This window comes from Ciconia boyciana, chromosome 2 (genome assembly GCF_034638445.1).
Source record: "Ciconia boyciana chromosome 2, ASM3463844v1, whole genome shotgun sequence".
Taxonomy (NCBI): domain Eukaryota; kingdom Metazoa; phylum Chordata; class Aves; order Ciconiiformes; family Ciconiidae; genus Ciconia; species Ciconia boyciana.
Genome location: NC_132935.1, coordinates 151227061 through 151246460, shown reverse-complemented (window position 1 = coordinate 151246460; position 19400 = coordinate 151227061). Strand labels below are relative to the sequence as shown.

The 19400-nt window shown below is 36.1% G+C and overlaps 1 protein-coding gene across 2 annotated transcripts in view; it reads right to left on the bottom strand.

Moving 5' to 3' along the window:
* The window catches only part of WAC (WW domain containing adaptor with coiled-coil), a 63263-nt gene that overhangs the window by 21221 nt on the left and 22642 nt on the right, over positions 1-19400 (bottom strand). For both annotated transcript variants that reach the window (XM_072854529.1, XM_072854528.1), the window contains exons 4-8: positions 15550-15656; positions 14651-14766; positions 14080-14192; positions 12291-12599; positions 1909-2154 (exon numbers count right to left, since the gene is read on the bottom strand). In XM_072854529.1, coding sequence (XP_072710630.1) covers positions 1909-2154; positions 12291-12599; positions 14080-14192; positions 14651-14766; positions 15550-15656 — 891 coding nt within the window. The remainder of the gene's footprint in view (positions 1-1908; positions 2155-12290; positions 12600-14079; positions 14193-14650; positions 14767-15549; positions 15657-19400) is intronic.

Genomic DNA, 19400 nt, shown 5'->3' with positions numbered 1-19400 from the left:
AACTATTTTTCAATTACTTGAATTCAATTCATGAATGCTTGGCATGTCTAAGCAAGTCCTTTATTTAGTAGTTTTATCTTTGAGACATACACTAAAAATATTATTTTAGAAAATAACTTTAACTCTTCAGCTTGACCTTATGGATCAATAATAATTCTTGTAAACATAAAGAGAACATTTGTTCAATTTGTTATTGTAGTAAGCAGAATGTGTGGGGTTATTTTTAAACTACAATAATAAAAAAAAAAAGGGAAAAAAAGCAGTATCACTAACTCACTAAAAGAGATAGGGGGGTAGACTTCCTGTTCAAGAAAAAAGAAAAGATCTTTCAAGTTAAAAATCCAGACACTCAGTGTTTCTTCTAAAAAAACCAAAACCAACTCCCCCCCCCCCCAACAACAACAAAAAACCCCCGCACAAACCAACCAACCAAACACACACCAACAAACCTTATTTGTTCTGGGTTTAGCTGTCCCATCCCCCCCTCCTCCAGTAAAAAATTAATCATTTTCAACCAACTGTTTTAATACTGCACTACACAGGAAGAGCATCTTACAGTATGAGCCGACAAGACCTAGCTTCTGAACTAATCTTTTCAAAGAGGTCTACAGGCTCTGTGGGATACTTCCTGACCATACACTACCCATATACAAGTCTGAAAAAACTGACTCACCAGCACAACCACAGAACAACTCTGCATCATGTGCACAGTAAGGGCAGTCCTGCTGTGCAAGGTGAAGTAACTCTGTCCATGTGGACCTGCTAGCCAGACCCGTGTGCCACCGGAACAATATTAAAACACTCTTGTTCCAAGACAGACATAGCTGCTGCTCAGATATGGCAAGAGAAAATGACTAGGAACTTAAATTGGCAGCTCTCTAATAAAATACAATCAGAGTCTTGACTGGACCTTTCACTTTTTAACACAAACAACCACAATACTCCTACTTTTTTAGTCCAACCTAGTGCACTACAGTTTTAAAAGCTTCTCCCTGCACAGGAAAAAACAATAACCAACTCACTTATTAGTACTGAATGAAGCCATAATACCTACTGATTAAAAGGAAGTCAATTAACAGCTTTTCCTTATAAAATTTTACTATTTTGACTTTCATGGGTTGCACTTTTAAAAAGTTAAAGATAATTAACTCTGGGCACTACATGTAAATGTTTTGCTTCCTATTTAAATCGGTGATCAGTGCACAAGAAGTTCAAAGAAGAAAAAAAAAAATCCCACACCACTTTCTTCATCAGTAACCTGCCACAGGCAGACACCACATTCGATAAAATTACATTCAAAATGCATCAACTCTACCTGTTCTTGCAGAGAAAGGCACTATAGCTAGTTCTAAGCTTTCTTCTAACAAACTAGGCCAACGTGACAAAAATCTAAGGGATACACCGATTACACGCACACAATTTAAGTTGCTAGCAAAATTACTGATATGCTACCTTTGTTCAGAGAGGGTAACATATTCCACTAAAGAAAAAAAGTTGATAGGCAACAAGATTTAAGAATCCCTAGAAGTTTCAGTATTTGCAAACACATATTATTAGAATAGCAGCATAAACTACAGAAAACAAAGAACACTGCATGAAACAAAAGAACAAAAAGCTCTCACTAAATTTTGTGCAACAGATGAATGCTGATACAGCAATTAAGTCACTAGTCTCAATTAGACTGCTCACATACATCAGCATTTATTAGCTTAACAACCTTAAACGTTCCTTGGCTAATTTAAAAAGGTTTAACAGAAAACAAACAAACAAAAACAATCCCCGCTTTATCTAGGCATTCATTTATTCACTTTTCATTTAAAGTAAGGCTCACATTTACTACAGCTTAGTATCTAATAATACACTAATATGTGTAAATAAGAGATTACATCAACTTTAAAGAATCCTTACCTTCATTGATTTTGGATATATCTACGCTAGAATTATTAAGCTGCAAGGTGGCTTGCAGTGCAGGCAGCAGCTGTCGAAGGAGATTTGGGTCCTGAAGTAATGGAGGAATTGGTGATTGTGGGACAGGTGAGACAGGAACTGTAGGAGCAGATGAAGCAGGCGCAGAAGTTGGATTCAGTCCAGAAGCAGAAGATGTAGAAGGAGTTGTGCAAGAATGGGATACAGATTTGTCCACAGATGCAGACTCTGAACAGAAGACAAACAGTAATTTTCATTTTCCCCAATATAACCTGACTTCTCACTAGTACAATATCCATAATAAATTCAGAAGATCAAACGCTTAACTATCATTACAAGAAGAAAAAAACCCCCATGAATATAACAAAACCTGAAAATATTTGATATCTACTGTAATTTAGGCTATTGAACCTAGTATTTATTAGGAACACACACACACACAAAAAGTCTTTCCACTTCAAAGTATTGGACTGAAAGCTGCCAGTATTACAAACGGGAATTTTTTCCCCCCTAGTTTTTAGGACAAATGTGGGCCAAAAATTCCTTAGTGATTTTTTCTTTTACTGTGCATATATTCATATTCTATGTTTTTACCCACGATTCCAATCTTTCTTTGGAAAATATACTATGAACAAAAACCTTATAGTCCATGGACTTCACAGATAGGCTAATTTGTCAAATTTGAGGGGAGGGTATAAGCCATATTTCAGTTACTCAAAGACCAGACTGCAAGAAGCTACAAAATAAAGACCAAGTCTATATACACAATCCAGCTACATTGCTCAGGATTCACAGACAGGATAATGAGCTGTACTAGAAAAGAAAAACAAGAGCTGTTAACATCCCCACAGCACAGTGGAAAAACATCTAAAAATGTATCTGCCCATAATTAATTTCAAACTTATCAGCTTCTCCCGAAGCATCGAGACCTATATCCTTTTATTTTATTAAATCACATTTTAGCAAATATCAATACTTATTATCCACAGAAATGCTTTGTACTTAAAGTCACTTATACCGTATGGCAATTTGTTCTAATTAATGTGAGTTATTTAATTACTTTTAAGTTTGACTTCCAGTTAACATGGAAGTTTCTCCTCCAGTCCAGTACTGTGAGAAATTCCTGCATTGCAAGTATTTCCACTTACTAGAGGTGTACCATCAGTCACTTCAAATATCTTTCCCTTAAGAAGCCTGGACCACTATATTTCAATTTTAGCTTCCCCTTCTCTCATCCCCATTCAACTCATGAGAGACCTCTGCCCCCAAATTTAGTCAAGACTAATGCCTCCATAGCACCAAACAGGTTGGATGAAGTGTGGAAAGATGGATATGGATCCAAGATCTCACCCAGGCTGCTTGCCCATAATATTGAAGACCTGGATTTTAAACCCACCTCAAACTGGGCAGAGAATGGCAACCTGGATATTCCACATTTCAGGCAAAAATCCAAATGAAAGCTAATATAACTGGCTGGGAAACTCTTTCAGTCTAAAGGTGTGTGTGGTTTTTTTTTTTTTCTTTGGAGAGGCAGTCAAGGTAAGAGGCAGCTGACTTTCAGTAAAGAAAGAAGAAAAATGAAAACGTCTTGTTTTGTTTTACTACGTAAAAATAAAACGTTACAAAATTTCTAAAAGCTTTTGTTTTCCCGAGAGCTTTAATTGTAACTTTTTAGACTAATTTGGAGAAGAACCCTAAAAAAAAAAAAAAAAAGACTGGAGTATCAATATGTAAATCAAATAAGATTAGAAATCTCAGTGAAAAGAAAGGGGACTTCTGCTTCCATGCAGTTACCGTAGAAATACTTCATAACAGGTCACAAATACTCCAAAAAACCCTTTTCCAGTCAAGTAGCTGAGATATCTAAACCAAAAAAAAAAAAAGCTGAAGAATCTAAATTTGACAGCTTGCAAGGATGCAAACAGCTACGGCACACAGACATATTTTGATGTTTCAAGCAAACTTCTGAAAAAAAGAGGCAGCCTTATCCAGTTACAAGCTCCTCAGGACAAGGGGTTGGCTTTCAGTGTATCTGTAAAGGGACCTGGTCATTTGGCCAGGATCTTACATAAGATGACCTTACAAAGGGACAAGAAGTGTTACACAGACTGAAGAGGAAAAAAAGCAGTTATAAAATTTTTATATGGTTTTCAGTAACATGTGGCTAGGACAGCTGACTAGGTATTAGCCCCTCCCTTAAAACAGTAAGTCATTAGTAAAAGTCTCTGCTATAGAAGTATTACATACAAAATCTTATGTTATGGTGTTCAAAGTAAACTTATTAAGACAACTGCAAGTCAAGACACAACAAGCAAACAATCTTATCCTACTAAACAAAAACATGTAAAGTTTAAATTGAATTTGGATCTGTCATAGTCCAAATAAGAACAATGAGATACACTGGCAGACAAAGGCAAGGGAATTAAGCACAATAGGGCATATTAGTACTTAAATGTACAAGTCTCCTACTGTGCAGTTTTGAGAACCATACAAAAAAACCAAACCAAAAACAAACAACAAAACACCCTAATTTAGAAACAAACAGAAAAAATACACTAAGCAACTGCCAGCACTAATTTCAAAACATATTTAATGTAGTTAGGCTTATCTTCACAGTTAGATTGAGTTATTTTAAGTAAAGAAGCAACTCACTACTATATTATTAATTCACATAAGTAATACCTGAGCTTCAAACCACACCACCATACCAAACAGCTGGAAGTATTTTTCACCCACACTGCAGTTTTGAACACAAAATAAACTGAATCAAAACCAAACTTGAGCTAACAATACAGTGAAGACAAACCTTAAGACCAGTTCTGGGTATTTACTCATTTCTTGAACAAAAGGACTCAAAATATGTAACACAAAACCCTTGAATTCCAAGAGGTCTGTAAAAGTACTTTAGTTTGGGTGAGCTTCTCTGCTACAAAAATGCATACTGAATTACATCAAAACAACACAGTCCAGTTATTTCTTTTTAGATAATACAGAAAGACACTATTCTGTAGCTGTATTATTGCATTTAAGTACATTACAATATATCTGTGAAAGATATTTTTTGTACAATCACCCAGATTAAACACCTAGAGAAAACGATGTGAAAAAATGGTGTCTAATGCTAACATTCTGATCTTTTGAGATGGTTAACGTTACAAAACCAATAGCCCAAATGTTATGAAAGAATACATCTCTATGATCATGACCATCTACATATATATCACATTATAACTGTGTTATTTAACATCATAGAGGATGCAGAGTACAATGAATGCTCAGAGTATCACTGCACTTCACAAATTAAGTAATTAAAGTTATTCACAGTGAAATAAAGGGTATAAACCTGTTTCTGCCAAAAAAAATGTAAAAAAATATTTGTGGAAATACAGGTATTTCTTGTTTGTATTAAGTAGCCTAAATGGCTATTTTCTTCTCTACAAAGGGAAATTCCTTTGTGATGAAAACAAACATGCTAAAAAATACAGACTACAGATTAGTTCTGTATAATCACAACTTTCATTAACTTAAACTAATCTATCTTACTCCACGGCTTCCAGACTGGATGCTTGATTTCACAGAAATAAACACAAGAAATACTGCCAATAAACAAAGCCTCTAAATATTTACACATCCATTTTTATATAATATAATTACAAAGGTTTAAAACTGGTTTAATTTATAATGCTATACAGAACTTGCAAGTTTTGCCTTTTAAGTTAACACAGCTAGTCAAAACTCCTCAAGATGAAATGTCTGTTTCACAAAAATCCTCACATATCACTCACTGGGGCGTGTGCATTTCCCCTGCTTTTTCCACAAAGAGAAGCAGAAACTTCCCACTCCCTCCTTTTCCTCCCTAATTCCCCTTTTCTGATCTGCTTTGAGAGACTCTTTCATTGTATGTTTTGCCACACAGTTTACTGAAAAGTTTACTTTTAAACATTTAAACACTATTTCCTACTTTCTAAAACATTTACTAGGATTTTAAAAAAATGCTTAGAATTATACAGTCCTGTAATTCTTAAATGCATTTGAAGCTTCAACCGTCATGAAACATAGTCAAAATGAACACAGTATACTGAGAAAAGTTAAATATCTTTACAAATTTAAGTCCTTTAGATTTACAACTCTGATACAGTGGTCTCTACACCTGTGTCAATGTAAGTTCACGTTCATTAACGAGCTATCTACAGTATTATTGCAAAATAAGGCTTTTGATTACATGGCAGTCATTCATAAACCTAACTTGAACCCTTAATACATCAATCAGGCTAATTTTGAACCTACAACTGAAATTTTACAAGCAGAAAATGCAAATTTGGTCTGTCTCTTATACAAAAAATATTATTAAAGAAAAGATGAACTATGCTTCAAGGCCTGCAAGAGTCTTAGACTATGACTGAAGTTGCCTGCTGTTGTACAGGGCAACTCTGCAGCCTTTTCATTGTCGACACCAGTTTCCATACAAATGCTATGCAAATTGACTCTTCAACCTCACATAAAATTTCAGCTATTATCATGAAAGTCTCAAGGAAAACTTTTTAAATAAATAAATAAAAACTAACAAATTATTATTATTATTAATAATAATATAAAAAATAATAAATAAAAATTAAAACAAAAGCAGAACATAGCCCACTGCTATCTTTTGAACTGTTGAAAACTTTGTGAATTAAAATTTACATTTTACCTCCTCCTCTGAATAAATAAAAAAATAGATTATTTTTTCAATTATTTTTTGTGATTTAAAAAAAATATTACTTTGCACCAATTTTTCCATCATAAGCTGAGCACATTAAAGTTTCAACTTCTAGAGCTTTTAAGAAAACTTATTAAAAAAATCCTTTTGCTTTATTGCAACAATATGAAAATACAGTATGCCTTCTGACAATCATGTAAGCAATCTAATTAGATGCAGCCTACATATAGAACTACAATATAGAACTAAACAAGTTTCTGGACCATCAACTTTAATCATATGGGAAAAAAATGAGCAAGAAATAAAGCTATCAAAGAAAAAAAAAAAGGAAAACAAAGTAATCAGATGGCAACACACAACAAAAACACTTAGATTAACTTAATGTGAAGAACTATGAATTGGTTTTACATTAAAATGGAGCAGGAAAAAGCCTTTTTATAATGAAAATAATTTTTGAAGACCCCAATGATTAGGAAAGAGCTTTCTATTCATAACCTGCTCTGCTGGAGTGTGACCTGCAACTACATCTTTTGGACAAAAAGGAGAGAAGTCCGAGTTACCAGGCAGCATTCTCTACAAGAACCTGTACGAAAGGTGCATTTTTGCAGCAGGTTTCACAAAGAGGTATCTGACCTGAAATAAACTGGAGGCTATTACTTGCCCCAGAAACATCATGTCAAGTCAGAATGGAAACATTACACTGCATATTTCCAGGCAGTGTGGATTTTTTAATAATGAGGCCAAGTAATCCTTTCAGAAAAAATACCACATATCATTTTCAGCAGTTGTGCCACAACGTTCTTCAATTACAACCTAGATACAATAAGGCAAACGCTTAGCTTCTCAGAGTTTGAGGCAGTATATTAAAATGCTGCTCAATCTTGCTGTTACCAGTCTCTGCCCCTCATGACACAAACCTTTGCTCCTAAACAAACAGCTGATCCACTAGGGAATCTCATTCTGAAAGGCAATTCTCAGCCTAGTACGTTACAGTTAAAATAGTTATTCAGACTAGGTCTAACGCAGGGGGATGAAAAACAAAGTCTTTTGACTGCTCAGCTACTCTGTTTCAATGAAGAGCTCTTCACACCAACACTTCCACTCCTCTCGTGCCTCAGTCACCCTGTTCTACCCGCTGGAGCCCTCTAAGTACCTGCTCCTAGTACTTGCTCACTCCCTTCTCACCCACGGTGTGCTGAGTTATTCAGGCATATTAGTGTTACAGCGAAGTGAATAGGGAAAAAAGAAACAAAAAAAGGAAATGCATTTTTTGTGCAACAACTTCCTTCACAGTCCTCCTCCTGACAACTAACATACCAGTACTCCGTATACAAAGAGTAGCTTTAAAATACCGCTATATATAGCTTGCTCTTATTCTGCCACGTATATGGACAGATGATTTATTTCAACAAAGATTTTTTTTTTAATGACACGGAAATTACCCACTTACTGTTGACTGGATAATTCCCAAATTATCAATGTGACCCTTTGAGTGTTCCAATAGCTTTTACTACTGATGTAATTTTTTTATGCCATTAAAAACAAAGCCAATGCATTCCAAGTCCTTCAAATTCAACACTACAACATTACCCAATCACTCTATTGTGAGCTTGAGTTGTATCTTTACTCTGCTAGCAACAGTCATGCACGTGTGCTCTCACAACATGCTCTCTGCAGGAGGAAACCTGCATTACAAAATTTTCAGAAATTCAATGCCTTATTGCCCCATAAACCTCACCTCTGCTATACTGCTTAAACAACCACCACCTAGAACAGCTAACTGAACTGCTTGACTTACTGCTAGTGATTAAGAACCGTAACACACTCATCTATGCTGAAGTACCTTAAATATATAGTCCACCAACTAAGTTCTCTGAGCAGTGACAGTCACATTTAGCTTTTTTACATAGTTCAGTTCTGATCTACTAAGGACCTTAAGCCACAGCAAGATATATAAATATTTAAAAGCAATGCATTTTGTAAACACATTTGGCCAAATGAAGCTATGGCAACAACAGTAACTGGGTTCTCAAATACACTCAAATTCTCTGTAACGCAAGAAATTCCTTATTTTTCTCATTTGGATTACTCCAATCTTAAAACTGAATTTTCATATTTTATCTCTGCTGCATAAATAAATGTAACAGCAATGCTCAGCAAACAAGTATAAAGTACTGGAAGAAACCTCTAACAGTCTCGCTAGTGTAATTTTTTCTAACCACTGTATGAATTGAGTAATACAGGTAAAACTGCAAAACTCAGCCAAAGAAGATGCAATGATAGCGGGGCAATGTTAATAACTGACTGCTAAAGACTAGCAAGTGTTACAAGTAAGAAAACCACAGGGGTGAGAAAAGGATGAGGAAGAAGCTCAGCTGTCACTGACCAACCACTTTAATCCGTCAGCATCAGGTTCACAACCCACCCAGCGTTGCAGTGGCCAGCTTGCCGAGTTCTCTCAGAAAAATTTCAGAGTATTGCTGCACTAGAAACAGAAGTGCTGCCTGATGGGACTTGGAGGAAAGGTGTGAGAAGAAGTATCCTACAGACACACTGTTAAGATACGGACAATACAACATTTGATTCAGTAACTAAATTAGAAATAGGAAAATGTGATGTGCCCTACAGATAAAGCAGCCAAAAAGTAGGAAAAGCAACCCCACACTTTACCTGCATAAAGCACTCACAGTGAGCACAAACAGAAGCAGCAGATTCTGACTGGAACATTCAAACCAAAGGGTAGAGGTCAAATAGTTCCCCAGGAACTCTCCACTACTGCCAGCCATTGAGGGCAGAGGACTACTGCTAACAGCTGAGCTATAGTTCAGCCAGGGATTTTATTCAATCTCCTTGTGGGACTACAACATACCCCTGCAGCAAAAGAGATTGAGCTGAAAAAAGTGGTGTTGTTTTTTGTGGTTTTTTGTATTTTGTTTTTCACAGCTATTACTGCATTAAAAAATACACACTAAGAACAGAACTATTAAAACAGTGGCACATATATGCTGGCATAAAGCTGCCAGCAACACATTGAAAAGAAGCAAGAACTCATTTAGGCAAAGACTACTGCACATACTATTCAGTCATTTGGACCAAGCTATTTTAATAGGCAAAAAATACAGCTTTACCTCTTTTTAGAAAGAGAGAGGGATGGCACAGCTAGCAAACAGAGAAAGATCAAGGGCTGTTTGCTTTACTACTGTAAAAATAAACCCCTCAAACTATTTTCCAATTTTATAAAGATACTTTTAGAAGATTGTTTGAACTGAGTGTCTCAGGACAATTTTTTTTTTCCATTTTGTACAACAGCTACAAACAAATACTCTTAAACACCGTATACCTATAGTACTACAGGTTCACAGTCACCTCAGGGAAAATGAGTAACAGAAGCAAACTATCCAAAAACATCCCAATGTACAGCACTGCTTCTTCCCTTCTTTAAATTTAAATATGTAAAATGCTACAGAAATTATACTGGTCAAATTTCTTATTAAAAAAAAAAGAAAGTCCAACATTCACAAAAAAAGAAAAAGGCAAGACTATTGAATACACTTTTTGAATTATCTCTTATCATAATATAAGCTGCACTGAATTTTTCTGTTTCTGTAAGAAGAGAGGTATTCAAGCAACACGTGAAAACTCACGTTTTCTGGAATAATTATTTCAAGCCTAACATTCATCTATTCCAATTCTTCAATTACTTACTAACTTTCTGTAATCCACCCTGTCTGAAGCTCAGGAAGTATTATATTTGCTCACAATGAAGTGTCATGAAACACTTACATCAATGAGGCAAGAGTATTACACAGAATCTATCCATTTAACTCATATAAACTTAAAAAAACTGCATAGGAATACAGAAATTAAGTGACTATTTAATACGGAACCATCCATGGTAACAGGGATTCTAAAGTAAGATTTACAGTGTCAAGACTGCCCTGTGTGATCATTTTCACTATTCATACCCAATTGTATGTTCTCAAATTTATGTCGTATGTAAGAAATACTAGAGCTCCCTGCCAACATTTGTAGCAGCCGTCACAATGGGAAATTCTTTCTATTGAAGTATGATTCAGTTGCTCAATTTAAGTGGAAGCAACTAATAAAGGTATGCAGTAAAGCAGGGAAATAATATATCCAGTTTGAAGTCTGATCACACACCAAACAGGAATCAAATACATGCCAGAACTGAGTAATAATAAGGGTTTTCTTTAAGTATATTTTAAAGATAGTCATGAAAATAGAGAGGATATGCTAAAGGAGAGAGAATACTTGACATGGATGTTTTGCACTGTCATGTTTAAAAGTGCATCAAACTGCAACCAAAACATAGAGGCTGAACTGAAGCAGGTAATTATGCTATTTAGTACAAGATCCATGCATAAACTAGTACACCTTACTTCTTGCTTTACTGTGTTGAATAGAAAAAGGCTTGCTGAAAATCTTCTGTTCCTCTGTAGTTTATAGTCAACATTCATGTACCAGGTCACGCAAAAATTGCACAAAGTCTCAAGAAAAACATACAAATTTCTTTACGTGCATGATTTTCTTACATTGTGGTATTTTACAATGTATGGTATTGTCTGGATATTTTGGATGGCCAAGTGCACTTATCTCTGTGCAAAAGCTGGAATTCTTTAATAAAGAAAACTGGAAGGCAGGAAAGCAAACGCGGAGTGTAAGACCAATATCAGATCCAAGTCTTTTTGGCCTTCTTTTTAGCACTGCACTATTCTTCTGTAACTAGACAGACTTGCAAATATCAACAGGGCAACAAGCCATCTTTCAAAAAACAATCCAGTGTCATACTAGTTAAGCAGTATTTTAAATTAAAAGCAGACATGTTTATCAAAAATTACTCTTCCCCTCCCAAAGCCCCCAAAATAGAATTTTCTTATACGTTACTCTCTAAGAACTCAACTATACCAAAGTATCACACTATCACTAGTAACATACATTTCCATTCTCACAATCTTCTTGAGCTCTTCTTGCCTAATAATGAAGTAAATCCAATTAAAATATAGACTTTTGAAGAGTCACATACAATGCACAGTAAAGTCCTGATCTTCACTTGGTGACTGTAAATGTTTCGGGCACATATTACACAGAAATACAAACTTTCAGCAGCTTTAGAACTGAAGATCCAGTATATCACAAGACACAGATCAGAGCAGAAGAGTAGCTGTTACAGACATGTAAAAAACTCTTGCTTTCTGTAAGAATTGCACTTGTGTTTATGGAAAAGTTTGACACTGGCATTCCAAACAGTAACAGCAGTTCATAAAATATAATGGTGCAAAATTACTTTAAAGTGGTATAACTACATCTATGTTAAGAACTCAAATAATGGCAAAGATCCAAAACAACATGAGGGAGGACAAAAATTAAAATACATCCTACTAAAATACGTCTTTCAAATTATCATTTGAAATTATAATTTACAGAATAAGCCAGTAAACAGCAAATATCGCAGTGTCAATTTGAAGTGTAAGATACAGCAAACATGGTTTAAGGGGAAATAAACACATCAAAACAGTAATCAGGTTCTAAGCATACACAATCAACAGGAAAAATATCTTTAAATTCTAGAACTAACACACTTTGAACAAGCAATGCAAATGCAATGCATCATCGTAAATACCAGAAGGAATTTCATTAGACATACCTTTTCTCTCTGTTTTCTGTGCAGGGATGGAAGATGTGGATGTAGGCAGTTTTGATAAAGTAGATGCTCCATTAGCATCAAAGGATTTCTTTGGCTGGTGATCAGATTGTAGAGAAAATGGACTAGGAGGAACAGTGCTTGGGGTAGCAGTTGGATGAACCACTGGTTTGATGGGATGCTGTACTGGAGTAGAACTACTGTGAGTCTCTGCTCTTGGCAGTCTGTAGTCTCTGTCATTGTGCCTGCTTGTTTGAGATAAAATATTCTGTGGGAGCATACTACTGGCGTCACTGGAATGCTTGTCTTCCACTTTTTTCAGGATTCCCCAAGTAACGTTGCAATAAGAAAAAAAGATTAAATTAGAAACTTGTCTAAGATTGCAGTGACTTTGATTAATACAGCTGCGCATCAACAACTAGAGCTGATTGAACTTCTTATGATTAAAAAAAGCCTCAAGTAGATCAGCATCAAAAAAGGCAAAATTTAATTTTACTCACTGACAAAATGCATTTTCTCTGACCTTTGCTTGATTTAGAGTTCCAGTTAAGCACTGTGTTTTGATGAAAGGCTGCTTTATAACAACTGTTAGATTCAAGTTAACTTTTGAAGTCTCCTAAAAATTCTAAATCAAAATCTATTATTTCCATCTTATATTTAGCGTGAAGAGATAATTCATGCCATTTTTCTTTTGTTCACTGAAAATCCTGAACATTGAATATAATTTAATAGTTTCAAATTCTAGCCTTCAAAGAATTCCACTTCAAGTCACTTGAGTACTACTACAAAGAATTTACTTTCGGTTGAATTAATTCAAGATGACTATGTATTAAATGAGTGACTAATCTGCATTTGTCACACGATCATAGACTTTAAAATATGCTACACAGGGAACATACCAAGCAAATATAGAGTAATTCTTTTTACTGATTCTTACATTTTCACCTGTCACAAAAGAAATAGTTACTGCAATATGCATTTCTGCTATCTTTTTGTAGCATACAGTATATTTTAGCATATGCAATATGTTTCAGCATACACAGAAAAACAGCCCTTTATACAACTCTGTCTTGTCAAGTCCCAAGCGCGGGGGGGGGAGGGAATATGGATTAATACTTCAGCTTCTACTTTTAAACCACCCTGAGAACTATGCTACGAATTTACTCAAACTACATCAGCATACAGAAGGAGTCTCACAGTACAACCATTTCCCAGAAAAATTGACAAAGACTAAAGCTATATATCAGGAAAAAAAATTTCAAGTAATATAAATTCATAGTCCGGGAACGGCTTTGCTAAGAGTATTGGCATGGTAAAAATACGCTTTCAATAATGTACGCAAGCCTATGAAAACTCTGATATCATAATCAATTAAATTAGCTTCTTACTTTCACATGTGAAATCAAGGTTTTAGAAGAGACCTCTGCATCTCTATTTTTAAGCTCAGAATATGATATTGACAGGTCTCAATGATCATGACAGCCCAACTATACCATAAACTGTTCAAGTTCTTTCAATAACTACCTATAAAGCTAATTAAATTAGGCAGTAAAAGCTGCAAAAAGGAGGAGTACCATGAAAAGCATTAAGCAAGCAGTGTATTAGTAAAGGCTCAAAGTTATTTTAAGAAACAACATTTGGGAGAGCTGTCTGTGCTATCCACTTTGGCCTTTTTATATAAAAATGTGAGAAAAACAGCTAAGGAAAGGGATTTTTAATTTTTTTTAAGTTTGGAAAAGAAAACAGTAATGCAAACAAGGCAAGAACATATTACTGCAAAAAAACCACATACTTCCACTGGCAAACCCACTGGCAGCTGTCGCCTGCATCACCTCTCTTCTGTAATCCCTATCTTTTGGAAAACTGTTAACTGACATTTTGCTTGCTTCTTTTTGTCTCTGCTCTCTGAAGAAAAGAAAACACAAGTTAAGTGAGAACTTACATTATCTAATAAAGCACTTTCTATGGGTGAAGTTACATGAGAAGAATTAAACTATCCTAAGAGCTTTCTCCTACAGATGGGGTAGGCAAACTCCAGCCATTGCTTCCTTACACCAGTGCTTGTTGAAGCCTCCAGTATTCCAGTTCAGCTCACTAACATTGCAAAAAAAACCCCCCGAAAACCCAACAAACAAAAAACCACCCCACCAAAAACCAAAAACACAAACCAACCATACTTCCCCATCCCTCTCTGGATCATCAAGGGATAAAATAGGTGCCAGAGGTCACAGTAAGGATAGGAACACAGTAGACTTGCATCACAATCTTTTATAGCAGTAATCTATTAGATAAGCTCAACTGCTCTCAAATGAGCTTTAAAAATATTTGTTCTTTACACAGTGAAAACAGACACACACATATACCTTTCCAGCCACTCTTTTGGTTTTTCCCATTGTGAAACTTCTGTTCGGCAGTTGTAGTAGTACTTTTTGCCTGAAGAGCTGATGTGTTCAGACCAATCATCCGCAGAATCATAAGCCTTTAAAATACAAACAGTGTTGGACGAAGGACTACTTGAGAGTTGTAATATACAAATCAAAAAGCTTCCACCATTTTTAAAAGTACATGGCATCCTCCTATGTACCCATATTACAGCTTTCCATTTATACCATCTCTAAATGCCTGTTTCATTTTGATAGTTTAAAGATGTGACCACTATGCTCCTGTTGCACTCTGCAATAGTTTCCTCTGTTTTATTCCCATCAACCCTGAAACAAAATCTAACAACATGTTTAGTGGGATACAGTAACATCAATAACATTAGTTTTCTGCACCTTAAAACTTCCTCAAAAATCATTAATTATCTTTTCAAAAATTTTCTATACTTCACAAATTTATCTATTCTGTTTCCAGTGCAATTTTTAACAAACACCACCCTAACTGCTAAAACTTGGATAATAAAAGTGACTAAAATTCACAATGTGTAATTGCATCTTGAATAGGTAAAAGCATACTGACTTCTCTAGATTTACCAACAAAGTTCATGGAAAATATTTCTCTCTGTATCTACTTCATTTAAATAATCTAGTAGTTTAAAATTCAAAACAGGTACCTCAAAGCTCTAACTATTATCAGTTACAATAGTTTTACAACATATAACAACTGCATCTTGGGTTTACAGAGTGTTTATAAAATAAAGGCCGATTCTGGAAAACTCAGTGAAGCAGGGAATGTACATGCCGCCTGTTTTAGACAAAATGATTAAATTATAGTGTGTATGAATGGGGTGACACAGGGATGAATACCAATCACAAATACTCACTGCATCAGAAGTTTTGCTTGGATTATTGCTGGGATTAGAAGAATGTGAATTTGAACTATGAAGAGCACTGTGGTTATGTGAATTTTCTTGTGGAGAGTAACTGGTCCCTAAAGGAAAAATGGAAGACTGTTCAGCATGTATGTTTGCAAAGAAATCAACCATCTGTATTCTAAGGAGGTGGAAGGGGCAAGGAGAGGGGAGGGGAGAAGGCAAGTTGTCCACAGCCTGGACCACAGCATAGTTCAGATGCAGAAGTATTTCAGGAGACCATACGCATATTTCTTTTTCACACAGCATAAAGCTCACTTTGCCCTTCTAGTTACAATAATGCACTATGTCCCTTCACTAGTCTTTCTTTCAAACTTCATTCCACGACAAACAAGAAGCCTTTATATTTTTTGATGGTTGGAGGAGTCCTAACATGTCAATTCAGAAGAGACATTTTCTCAACATTAAATCAGAAAGTTTAAATAGGTTTAATCAACAGCCTACACAGTTAGATAAACAAAATCAGGTTTTAAGTTCACTGGAGCAATGCTGTTTTCTTAACCCTTTTGAGACTACTTGTAACTGGTTCTAGGTAACTATTTCTTTATGCATTAGATTATGCATTCGTTTATGCATATAGATTAAATTAATTTTCCTGCACCTCAGTCTCTGCAATATAGGTACTGACATCTAGAATACCAAAAGCAGCATTTCCCCAACTGCCATCTGCTTCTGGCCTCCTTAACAACTGCTTCTCAAGGTAACCCAGTTTTCTTCCTTGCCATGAAAACACTTGAACACAAAAGAACAGTGGGGAACTTTGGGAAATGAGAAGGGAGATAATTCTCAACACCTTTTACGTCTACATTTGTGCCTAAGCTCAAGTCACCAATTAAACCTGAACAGTTCTAATTAAACAAGGCCATCGATTAAACCCTTTGCAATCTTATTTTAAACATCCTGCTCTTAAGGCCTCCCATTCCTCAACAATTTCTAAGCAAGTAAAAACTCTTCCAGTCTTCTTTATATGATTTCCTCTTCCTAAGTTTTAAATGTTCACATAAATCACATCAAACTAAGAAAAATAATTTTCTTAAACATTTCAGGGAAAAACATAGATATTCCAAATACAACACTCCCCCACCTTTATTTTTCCTCTGCCTACTGAAAAGTTTCTAACTACTGAGAAGTTTCTAAATACCCAGGGACACTACATCAGGTACCACTAGCTTCACATACTGTATAGCGATCTAAATATGAAGTCAAAGTGCTTTGGAAATGGCAAAGGTTCTATCTTATGGGCAACAACAACAAAGAACAGTCCACTGATAGTGGACTAATAGGTGGGAGTGAATGGAGCCATTAAAACAAATTTTTTTTTTAAGTCTTCTGAGAATCACACACTCAGAAGATGACTAAATGATATATCATGGTGCAGAATGGGAGAGATTATAACGCAAATTCTATTTTCTGAGCCTTCTGACTACACAAGCGTTTGCAAAATTACTATTTCAAACTTCTTCCTCCACGCCTCTAACCCTGCAGGTTAGAAAAACAGTCCGTCAAAAAAGCAAAGAGGTACACCATGACTAATCTGTTTAGTACCCTACAAAGGTTAAAGGCTGATTTGCACACACATGAGTTATTGCAACTTGAACTATCAGTAGCTCTGAACCTTTTCCTACACTATTTTGGCTAAAACCATGTGTCATTCTCTTCAAAGACCTGGCGGTAAAAAAAAAGGAAAAAGCCTTGTCCTCAAATACAGCTTTCCAACAGCAAGACAATTAGTGCTACACCAAAAGTATCTTGCATGCTCAGAGCCAGGTGGAATGACTTACCATGGGGGTAACTTAAGCTGTCAAACCAATGCTCACAACATCACATGCTTGTGATGCACGAGTAACAATAAAAAAAATTGAGCTTCTAGTGAATGATGTGACTTTACACGTTATGTACATTAGAAAATTCCAAAATTTAGACTTTAATATACATTGATAAAAAGACACATTTAGTTCCCCTAAACATATGCAAGAAGTATATTATAATTACAAGACTGTACTCAGTCACACCAACAGTCTTAATTTTTTTTTAGACACTGATTATGGAGTGAGATAGCTGTCTAATATTTTCATATTAATCATTCTGTTAAGTTTTTATTTATTTACAATACCCTTCCCAAACTCTACTGAGATAAAATCATTAAATTTCTTCATGTATTTCTGTAGGGTACTTAATGCAGACATATTAGTTCATTTCTACTATGAGGTAAAATCGTCTCCCTTTTTAAAGTACAAGATGAAAATTTACCAGATGGCTTGTTTGAACAGTTTGATATTAGTCACTTCAAAACTTCTGAAAACACCAATGTAGTTAATTTACTGTAATCCCATACCATGGATGCAGTAACACTACACTTGAGTTCAGCGTACTCAAGATGTAGTTAGTGATTTTTAAATACTGTAGTGGTCTAAATACACTGCCACAGTGAATCTAATCTAACACGCATTTTCCAAACCTGAGTAAGAGCCAACAACATACGCATTAAATCAATAAAATCCTTTAAAGCCAACTCTACCCAACCCATAAACAAACCCCTCAAACTCACTGAGCAGACTTTCAGCCCCCACGTGGTTTAACAGCTCAGCAGCATCCCCTCACCATTTCACACTGTTCCCAGCCCCAGTACTGAGTCACAAAGCACCTCGGAGCAAGTATCAGAGCAGCTGCAGCAGTCACACCCACCTACAGCTGGCCCCAATAGTAGGAACACCTCCTGTGCAGGAGTTTCTTCATAAGGAGCCCCTGGGCCTCTCTGCACTGAGCTGCAGTCCTCCTAGCAGAACTCCCAGGCTGCACACCCATAGGCTTGCCCCAGGAATCAGAGATCCTGCCCTACCTGAGCTGGCCTCAGCTGCATAAAAACTGATCACAGTTGCTCCAGCAATACCGATGGCCTTGGGTTGCCAGGACAAGCTACGTGGGCTTTTACAAGGGTCAACCATAAATACATATTTGGTGGTGTCTAGGACAATTACACTGTGTAATTACAGGTGCAGGTTCACCCCTATACCTCCGTTTTATTTTATGCGTAATACTGCTTTACATTTGGATCAGTACCCAAACTTCAAGGCAATGAGCATATGAAAGGGCTGCCAAACTGACATTTGCTGTTGGGGAGCTTCCAAGACCAAAGCAGATGATGCTCTGGAGAACAAGAGTTTTAGGCACTTCATACAAGTTAAAGGCTTAAAGATCATATGTAAACACCAAAACCGTATCACCAAATTAACCACATACTAAAACCTTGCTGCCTCAGTATAAAAAGGTACGTACCTGCATGGCAGTCACCTAGGAATTCTGACAACCCATTGCCAGCTCAGGTTGCCAGGAAAAGTTGCTCAAGATCTTTAAAAGGCCACCACGTTAACACGGTATGCAGAGCGCAATCTGCAAGTCGAGGTCTACCTCTAAAGAGAAGAGGGGTTTCCCTTACTTGTATGCTAGCTTTCACCATTAGCAAAGCCTAACCTCGAGCCATTTTAAGGTGGCTGTGACTTGCAATCAGCTCTGTGTCTCCCAGCTGCATGCATGGCAAAGCAGATCATGAGAACAGGATCACTAAGATTAGTCCGTATCCCAGAAACAGGCCTGATAAGGTAGACGGCACCCTACTGTGCCTCGAGATGTTCCCTTATAGCACTTCTCATCCTTTCCTCTTACAGTTAGACCTTCCTTACTAGTCCACTTTCTTCAAGAAAGAGGGGCAGAAAGACTTGTTTTTAAAATGCTTATTAGCATACCTCAAGATTTAGCAATTGCAAATATACATCTTCGATGCACCATAGGGAAATTCATATTGT